The 10,118-nt window shown below is 33.1% G+C and overlaps 1 protein-coding gene across 2 annotated transcripts; it reads right to left on the reverse strand.

Moving 5' to 3' along the window:
- Positions 1-3,353: 3,353 nt before the first annotated feature.
- On the reverse strand, positions 3,354-8,794 carry LOC112464247 (cytochrome P450 6A1-like). 2 transcript variants are annotated; one of them, XM_025031115.1, is made up of 8 exons: positions 8,628-8,794; positions 8,383-8,507; positions 6,257-6,423; positions 5,823-5,995; positions 5,059-5,578; positions 4,251-4,472; positions 3,861-4,112; positions 3,354-3,698 (listed from the first exon to the last, which is right to left on the reverse strand). In XM_025031115.1, the coding sequence occupies exons 3-8, from the start codon at positions 6,381-6,383 to the stop codon at positions 3,526-3,528; spliced, it is 1,467 nt and encodes a 488-aa protein (XP_024886883.1). In that variant the 5' UTR covers positions 6,384-6,423; positions 8,383-8,507; positions 8,628-8,794; the 3' UTR covers positions 3,354-3,525. The 2 variants fall into 2 exon arrangements, with proteins under 2 accessions (XP_024886883.1, XP_024886884.1); XM_025031116.1 differs by lacking the exons at positions 8,383-8,507; positions 8,628-8,794 and adding an exon at positions 7,628-8,308.
- Positions 8,795-10,118: the final 1,324 nt, after the last annotated feature.

Raw genomic sequence — 10,118 nt, forward strand, 5'->3', positions numbered from 1 at the left:
TCCTCTGTTAGCAAATGTGGAGAAATCTTTGATAAGGATATCCTTAATTAAATCTGGATCTTTTACAATAAGAATTGGAGTTTTTCTAGCGAATATCCCAATCATAGGTTTATCTTTATGCTCGTTATATAATTTTGTCGTATAATCGCCCATAGATAAATTATTAAACATAATGTCTTTAAAATTGCCGAATCCTGGTGTCGGTTGCGGACCAGGAACGCCACGTGACTTCCAAAAGTCATAACTTGACGTGAGGAAATAATAAAGAGCGATAATTACGGCGGCGATGCCGCATAGAATTTCGAAGGGTTCCATTGTTCGACAATCGTCGATCAGTTATCACGATGATCTTTACTGAAAGGAAAAAAAAACATTTGGTTATATAAACGTCTTATAGTCTTGAAATTATAAAATTTAATGAAGTACTATTATCTTTAACAAGTCATGAGTTTAAATTACATTTGATGACTATTGTTCTTAAACTAATATTGAATTGGAGAAAACTTATTTAGAGAAAACTTTAATTTAGCGTGCCTTCTGGAGATACCTCAAAGAAGCGTTTTTTAAAATTTATAAACTATTTCAAATATTCACATGCATTATGCAATATTGATATTGACATTCAATAATCTATAAAATTCGTTGATATATTAACTGTTCCAAATTGATACCTTATCACTCTGGTATCACAGATATCATTTTCTTCGTATTATATGTTGGTACAAAGTCTCTCATTTTTTATATTTTGCAGCTGACGACTAAATAACTGACTTGTACTTAAATGTTATTTAGAAGTATTACATCTCTCAGTCTTTATATCTTTTATGACGCTAATGCGAAAGATAATAAGGTAATCTGAAGATGTTTGTTTGGAAAAAAAACTTTAGGACGAATTAATACTTGCACAAATACACAACCAACGTTGCGTCATCAAAATTCAAAATTAGAAAAATTGAATGAGGAAAAAAGTTGGTACATAATGCACAATTACTTCTCAATATAGCGCGCTTAAATACATGCAAATCATCTTGAAATATAAGGCGAAGAATTTATCGCCGGCCAAATGAGATTTTTTTATAAATTTAATTTGATGACCACGCAATCTGTTACGTGGCAATTATTTACATTTCGCTCGCTTGTCGCTTAATATTTTCCACGATACTGGAGTAGAAAAAGAAACGAAAAAACGTGAAACAAGAGATCGTTCTATTGTTTTACAATTCAAGCCCGTCCTCGACCTCGAGCAGTGCACGATACATCTAGTAGCGCAGTGGGGATAAATTACGAGAAGTATAGCAGTCACAGACCCGTCAATGTTACTTTGATGACGACATTATTCAATACATGAACGAATGACTGAATGCAGCACATGTAACGCACGCGCGATGCAAAGTAAACCATTGTTCATCAGGGATTGAGAGGATTCGTTGATAACGCTAGACTTATGTAACGTATACGTATATGATGTAATACTTCCGAGATAAAATAAATAATACTGTCAATAACATCGATATCAATATCGTTTCATCCGTCGCGTAATAACGTTTCGGAAAGTAGAAAATATTGCGTCGAAAAAATCGCGAGATCGATTCCTCTCCGCTTCGTAGCGATTCCGGTGGTTTCTTCGCTGATGATGATGATGATGATAAATAAACATGTGATGAAGTGATTTCTTTCAACACACATTCGATGATGAAATTCGACGTTGGTACAAGCATTGAACGTGACATACCTGAACGCGGATGGCGGTGCGACGTAATTGCATCTCTGGGAGATATATTGCGCCGTGTACCAGCTTGCGTCGGCTCGTAAGTGAACACGCAACGTTGTAACTGGAGATTCAACCAACCGTCGCCGTCTCGTGTGGAATTATAAGCGCCAGCGCTCTAGCGCGAGGAGAGTATGTGGACAAGCATGTGACTCACGATGAATTGTGGAAACGGTATCTTCAAGATTTATCTCTCTCCGACGCATCTAGTGTGTCTTATCGTGACTCTGCAAGTACCGATACTCGGAAAAATCGATTAGATAACATCATGTTACACTTACTTAATATACATATGTATGTTAACATGCAGATTTCGGTGCTGAGCTTTTGACGGTTTGTTTAATCATATTGCGAATAAATGCATCGATTAAGTTAAATATCCCATATAGGGTTTTACAATCGGCCCAATACTACGCTAGTATTAGTTGTACTGGCGCAGTATTGAGCCGATTGTGTAAAACCCTACATGGGATGTAGTGAAAACATCTTCTTTTATGATGATCTATTCTATACTCCCTTCGGCTGTACAATTAGCCGCAATTGAGCGAAATATAAAGGAATTACAGGATCTTGTTCAAGAAGCGAAAGAGAATAAGAAATCACCGCGGATATTAATTTTGCGGTAACGAAAAACTCTCGAAGCATTGCTATCGACGACGAAGTTTCAAAGCCAGCAATAAGATATCTATATGCTTGTGAAGTTATTAAATTATCTGTCAAATTTAATCTGAAACGTCATTTCTTCAAAACTATGAATAACTTAACTTTCTATTTAAAAAATTAATGAATTAACAATACATATGTAATAAATTTATTACTTTTAAATGTATTTTTCTCTTATTATGTTCTGAAGAAGACAAAGTGAGTACATAGTCGAAACGTATACAGTCGGATCTTAAATTTAAGACCGTCTTAAGATGAGCATTTTATGAAGCAATACAGCCGTATTAGCATCTTAAGATATTACTTAAAACGATTTTGAAATAAGAACAGGCTATGAATACTGGCTCAGAGACCTTAGGCCGCGTCTACAATCAGTCGTATGTCGTAGTCGGATGTCGAAACGCAGCCGATGGTCCAAATCGAGGAAAATTTGTTTTCGAAAAAGTTTTCGATTTTGCAACTGTCTCTATGTAAGCTGAGATATTTTGCAAAACATTTTCTAGACAAGGACAAAATATTTTTAAGAAGGGTAATTTTATTATAAGACCACTAAGTATATAATTTTATATAATAAATAGAATTGCAAGAATAAGTATTACATATTGCACCAAAAGTTTTGAATGCACTTGCTCGAGGATTATAAAGATTTTAGGCAAATATTTTTTCATTATATATTTTAGTTGATTTGTTTGTATTATGAAAACCTTTCTCATAAACATCGTCTAGACATTTTAAATTTTATGTTTCTCTGTTTTGTATTTTAGACTACCAATGACGTTTTAGTGTTATATCTCGAAACTTTTTTGCAAATTTGAAACGTTTACACTTATATTTAGTTTTGTGTTGAGCGGGCGTTTAACTGAAGAAATAAAGAAGACAATTTTTTAAAAGATTACATATACTATTAAGATATATATATATGTAACAGCATAAACTTACAATTATCTAATTAATCACCATTTTACATAAGACGTAAATGCACAACATTAAAAAAATTAATAACTATGTATTACAGAATGACGTCTATCAATTGACAGATTTTCTTCATTTTTTATTACGCTTTCGGTGGAGAGTTGGAGAAAAACTTGAAAAAATTAAGGTCGATTAATTTTAATTATTTTCAAGTGTAGTCCGCCCTTTGGCGTTAATATGAGTGCTCTAGGATCGTTTACGTAGGGTATTGGAGTTTTCTCGCAAGTCTCGACTTTGTAATTTCGTAGTATCTTTACAAGTCCAACTTTACTCTGAGAAACAGCGAAACGCGCTCCTGAAAATAAAAGAACGATCATGATGTAAATTTGATTAAAGTTTTCGATTAAAAGTACTTTTATTTGAAAAATATGTAACAAATTAAAAATATTTTTTTATTAAAAATTTTTTTCTGCGTGGAAGGAAATGAAAAGAGATATTTCAGATTATTTCACTATACCAATGCAATTTCTTGGCCCGTCGCCAAAAGGTAGATAAGCCATCGGGTGCCTGTTTCGCACAGTTTCTTCATTAAATCTTTCTGGATCGAAGACATCTGGCTTTGGATAAATATCCGGATCTCGATGAATCGCGTAAACGGGAATCCATACCTTTTGATCTTTCGGTATACTAACTTTAGTACCATCGAAAGTATAACTCGACATGGACTTTCTCATAAGCATTGGCCCCGGCGGATATTTTCGTAATGTTTCTATATGCATTAAGAATAGTGTTAAATTGTGAAAATATTGAAAAACTGCAATTAGATTGAAGTTTACTGGCAATGATATCATATTACAATATCGCTAAAAAAATATGTAGCATATATATTATTCTTCAAACGACATACCTTTGAAAACTTTATCTAAGTAATCCATTTTTTTTATATTATCGTACGTTAAGTCTCTACCATGTTTTGCATACATCTCATCAATTTCTTCACGCAGATTATCTTGTATTTTCTGATTTAATGCTAACTCGTAGAGCACATTGCTGATAGTCGCCGACGAAGTTTCAAAGCCAGCAGCGAAAAATACAAACGCTTGAGCAGCTATTAAACTATCTGTCAAATCTAAAATATCATGTTTTTATTAATTTACCAGTAATATTAATATATCAATATATTAATTTAATGTTGTTTGAGATTAGCTAACCCAGATAGCTAAACCTGCGCAGACAGATTCTAAGCAGAGCTTGCAGTAAATTTTTCATGTCAGAAAGACAACAATTTTCATACAGAAGCTGCTCTATTAGACGATGTTGTCAAACTGTTACCAGAAATATGACAGAATCTGTTTACATTGCCTGTCAGTAGGCACTGTCTGCGCGGTTTCTGTTGTCTGCTAACATAATCTGCGTTCTGATCAATGCGTTATTAATCTGTCGACATACACTGCTATATCCTTTTGTTTACTGGGTAATCACTTAACAATACATATATGTATATATTTTTATTATTTTCATAGCTATATTATGTTCAACCGGCAATTATTGTCGGTCGTACTACGGCTGTAATAATGAAGTCGCCATGAAAGTAAAAGTCAACTTTATTTTATTATGATTTATAAAATTACTTTTAGACACATAAAAACTCATATGATTTTTTCATGTAAAATATAATCCTATGGCGGATAAAAGTAATATATAAACATACATACCAATATCGCCCAATTTATCTGGATGTTTCTTTAATTCGCGCAAAATATCAATGAAATCATTTCTAGTAATATTATTCGTTTCTCTGTAGTCCATGGTCTCCACGATAACGCGTGTGAAGAATTTGGTGGTTTCTGTTTGCGGTAGGACGTATGATGCGAACAATTTGTAAAGCCACGGAAACATTTGTCTTATTCTCATTCTTATCCCAGTCGGATTGAATACTTTTCTTCCCATCTTGCGAAATTCACTGTCTTCGTCCGACAAAGCGTTCATCTCGATACCGAAAGCACAGCTGCCGATAACGTCGGTCGTATATTTGGCCGTCAACTCGCGGCACTCGACAGGTTTATTTTCGCTCACTACTTTTTCCATGTATTGGACAAGGTTATCAGCACATTCTGATATTAAAGAGAACATTTCCTTTAGTTTACCGGATGTAAAAACAGGTGACAGATTCATTCTCAACGGTCGCCACCTCTTCGGCTCCAAATGGAAAAGATTTTGCGACAGCGGATCGGCCTGTGACAAAGAAAGTATTGTAAACAAGTAAATTTAACTTAAAATCAAATAGTTCTGTAACAATAAGTTACAGAAACTTGCATAAGTCTCTTGGAGTTCACATCTCGCATTTTTTAATAAGTCTTATTATACGAAAATTAAACAAGTATATATGAATCTTTTTAAAACAGATGCGACATGTGTGTTTTGTTTATATTTTCTTTGGATATATGTATTTAAATGTAATAGCCTAAAATATCCTCACCTTTTCGGAAGTGGGCATTCCTCTGTTAGCAAATACGGAGAAATCTTTGATAAGGACATCTTTAATTAAATCTAGATCTTGTATAACAAGAACTGGTGTTTTTCTATCGAATATCCCAATCATTGGGTCTTTGTAGGTGTTATACATTTCTGCCAAATAATCGCCTACATACACTGAGAAAAAAAATTGGTTGTACGGATTAAATTTGTATAGTTGTTGATCCAATGATTGATTCAACAATAATTAAGTTGCACTAAAAAAGGTATAGTTCATTTATGTCAACTATCAACATTTGTTAATCAAGAATTAGTTAATTCAACTAATGTTTAGTTGAACGTATCGGACTAAATATTTTAGTTAAATGAAACACATTTTCCGTTTTTCAACAAATTTTTTTTCTCAGTGTGTTTTATTAAGTACGTCTTTAAAATTACCCTGCCACGGTATCGGTCGTGGACCACGAACGCCACGTGACTTCCAAAAGTCATAACTTGACGTGAGGAAATAATAAAGAGCGAGAATTACGACGGCGATGCCGCACAGGATTTCGAAGAGTTCCATTGTCCAGCAGTCGTCGATTAGTTATTACGAATATTCTTTACTGAAAGAAAAGGAAGAAGATCGTTTTGTTATATAAACCTTCGTCTTGTTGAAATTATAAATTTGGATGAAATTTAATCAAAATTTATCTTAAACAAAACATGAGTTTATATTAGATTTGATGAATATTATTCTTAAATAAATATTGATTTAAATAATATGTATTTAATTTAGCATGCGTCATCTGAAGATTACAGTATCGAAGAAACGTTCCTTTAGTTGTAAACCATTTAAAATATTCATATGCATTATTAGTAATATTGATATTGATAGTTTCAATTATTCAACTTTGTTCGTATATTAACCCTTAAACACATACTTTCCAGTCTGTAACATTAGTACATAACGGAGGTATGCCATACTTGACTCGCGTATTTCAACTATAACTTTGCGTCCTGTGTGTCAATTTTAAACCCCTTTTTTTTTAAATTGTGTGCTAAACTGTAAGGAACAAGACCATGTACATAATTTTGTGATTTAACGTTTACCTTCAAAGATATTTGCAAATAAGTCGAATGAAGTCGTAAGAAAATTTTGCAAAAATTACTTTTTTTTTTAAATTTATAACTTAAAAAAAAACCGATAAAGACATTTTATTAACGGATCTTGAAAGTACAAAAATGATAGTATATTAAAAAAATACGTCATAATTATTTGTTCCAAAGAGTTGAATTATTTGACATGGTGAACTTGGACAATTTTAAACTTTTTTAGAGCATTTCAATTATGTGAAAAAAAATCCTGTAATTCTGAAACTAATTTATACAAAATTTCAAGACTTTATGTCTATAGTTTTTGCGATTGATAAATATAATTTAAAAGTTAAATTTGGCTTTAAAAACTTGGCGTCAACAAAATGACGAACATGAGAACCATACATATATTTAATTGTTTTACAGAAATAGGTTAAAAATAATTTAAAATTACAATATAATTCTTTGAAAGTAATTTATTTTTATAAAAAAAAAATGAATGACGTTGCTATCTCCGAAGTACCGCGTGACTTCGAACGCGTTTCCATTGCATTCCGTATATTATAATCTGAAATAATCCGTATTGTAAGATTATAACCTCAAATTATCTGCAAAGCATGAAACTGTTACAAAATAAAACATGTTGCGGGGTAAATAAATAAAATGAAGTATGCCAACAAATTCCACTAACACATAACGGGGGTATAACGTACCCCAAACAAACTTTCTTACCTTTTTGCTCGACTTCTATAGCGAGACTGACGCTGCCTTAACTGGACGTTCAAGACGAAACCTGAAAGTTTTTTTTATCGACCCATACCCAGACCACTATCATCACCCATTCCGAAATGGCGTTTATTTAAAAAATCGACCGGGTATGGCATACCCCATCTGTATGTTTAAGGGTTAACTGTTATGTTGATATTAATTTGATACCGTATTCTGGTATCACAGATATTTTCTTCGTATTGTATATGTTTAGTACCAAGTATCTTCCGAAATTTCCGATATTTTACAATCGACGATTTAATAACTGATATACACTCAAATGTTATTAAGAAGTTATTACGTGAGTCTCGTATTATTAGAGATGACAGATAATACAGGTAATCTAAGTTCGTCCGGGAAAAGACGCTAGAACGAATTAATGTTTGTACAAATGCGCAACCACGTTGCGTCATCAGAGTTGAGAAATAACTAAAAGAAGGAAAAAGTATAGGCAATTAAAATATATGTTTATCAATACGATCGATATTGTTTTATTTTTCGCGATGTTTCGGTATAAGGAGAAAATATCGCGAGATCGATTCCTCTCCGCTATAGTGACTCCGGTGGGCGGTTTCTTCGCTGATGATGATGATGATGAATGTCAGTGCGATGAAGTAATTTCTTTCAACACATATATATTCGAGGATGAAATTATAGAATTTGTTTCTTCTTTTCTTTTTTGAAATTTGATGTTGGTGCAAACGACGGACATGCCATACCTGAACGCGGATGGCGGTGTGATGTAATTGCATTCGTCATCATATATTGCGTTGTACATCAGCTCGCGTCAGCCCGTAAGCGCGAACCTGTAGTCTTGTACTAGCTCACGCGACGGTGTAATGGCCTTCGCACAATGAAAAATACAAGGAACAAGGAACAGATATTAGCGATTAGGAATAAGAAATCAGGAATAAAACTGGTGTAGCATTGATACACGGCTTCCGATAGGTTGAAAAACTATTACCTGTGTTATATTCCCTGTTTCTGATGCCTGTATTTTTCATCGTGCATTCAACTTTATTCTTGATTCTTTAGTCCTAATCGCTAATATCTGTTTTTCATTGTGTGGAGGCCTTAACTGGTGGTAATTCAACTAACCGTCCCGTCTAGATCGTGCGAAATTATAAGCGCGGACGCTCCAACGCGAGGAGAGTATGTGAGTCACAATGAATTGTGGAAACGGTTTCTGCAAGACTTATCTTCCTTCTTCGCATCTAGTGTGTGTTATCGTGACTCTGCAAGTAGCGATACTCGAAAAGTCGATTGGATAACATCATGTTACACCTAATATACATATGCATGTTAACATGCGGATTTTGGTGCTGAGCTTTTGATCGTTTTGTTTAATCATATTGCCAATAAATGCATCGATTAAGTTAAATATATAGTGAAAACATCTTCCTTTATGATGATCTATTCTATGCTCCTTTCGGCTGTACAATTAGCCGCATAGCGAAATATCAAGGAATTACAGGACCTTGTTAAAGAAACAAGAGAGAACAAGAAATTGCGGATATTAATTTTGCGGTAACGAAAAATTCTCGAAGCATTGCTAATATCGATGACGAAGTTTCAAAGCCAGCAATGAAATGTTTATATGCTTGTGAAGTTATTAAATTATCTGTCGAATTTAATCTGAAACGTCATTTCTTCAAAACTATAAATAACTTAACTTTCTATTTAAAAAATTAATGAATTAACAATACATATGTATAATAAATTTATTATTTTTAAACGTATTTTTCTCTTATTATGCTCTGAAGAAGACAAAGTGAGTACATAGTCGAAACGTATACAGTCGGATCTTAAATTTAAGACCGTCTTAAGATGAGCATCTTAATTATGAAGCATTGGTATAGAGCCGTATTCGAGGCCGTATTAGCATCTTAAGATATTACTTAAGACGATCTTGAAATAAGAAGAAGAGAAATAAGAAATAAGAACAGGCTATGAATACCGGCTCAGAGACCTTAGGCCGGTTCTATGTACAATCAGTCGTATGTCGTAGTCGGATGTCGGAACGCAGCCGATGGTCCAAATCGGGGAAAATTTGTTTTCGAAAAAGTTTTCGATTTTGCAATTGTCTCTATGTAAGCTGAATTATTTTGCAAAACATCTTCTTGACAAGGACAAAATATTTTTAAGAAAGGTAATTTTATTATAAGACCACTAACAATAAGTATATAATTATATATAATAAATAGAATTACAAGAATAAATATTACATTTTGCACCAAGTTTTGAATGCACTTGCTTGAGGATTATAAAGATTTTAGGCAAATATTCTTTTATTATATTTTTCAGTTGATCTGTATATGTATTATGAAAAGTTTTCTCATAAACATCATGTAGACATTATTTTATGTTTCTCTGTTTTGTATTTTAGACTATAACCAATGACGTTTTAGTGTTATCTAGAAACTTTTTTGAAAATTTGAAACGTTTCTGAAACACT

The sequence above is a fragment of the Temnothorax curvispinosus genome, unplaced genomic scaffold, assembly GCF_003070985.1.
Source record: "Temnothorax curvispinosus isolate PA1 unplaced genomic scaffold, ASM307098v1 QBEX01014046.1, whole genome shotgun sequence".
Taxonomy (NCBI): domain Eukaryota; kingdom Metazoa; phylum Arthropoda; class Insecta; order Hymenoptera; family Formicidae; genus Temnothorax; species Temnothorax curvispinosus.

Bases quoted from the DNA above. Each gene is read 5' to 3' on its own strand.
- LOC112464247 (XM_025031115.1), bottom strand. From the start codon at position 6,383: ATGGAACTCTTCGAAATCCTGTGCGGCATCGCCGTCGTAATTCTCGCT. The intron at 5,996-6,256 runs GTAATTTTAAAG...TTTTTTTCTCAG, and splicing joins ACGACCGATACCGTGGCAGG to TGTATGTAGGCGATTATTTG. The intron at 4,473-5,058 runs GTATGTATGTTT...ATGATATTTTAG, and splicing joins AGATAAATTGGGCGATATTG to ATTTGACAGATAGTTTAATA.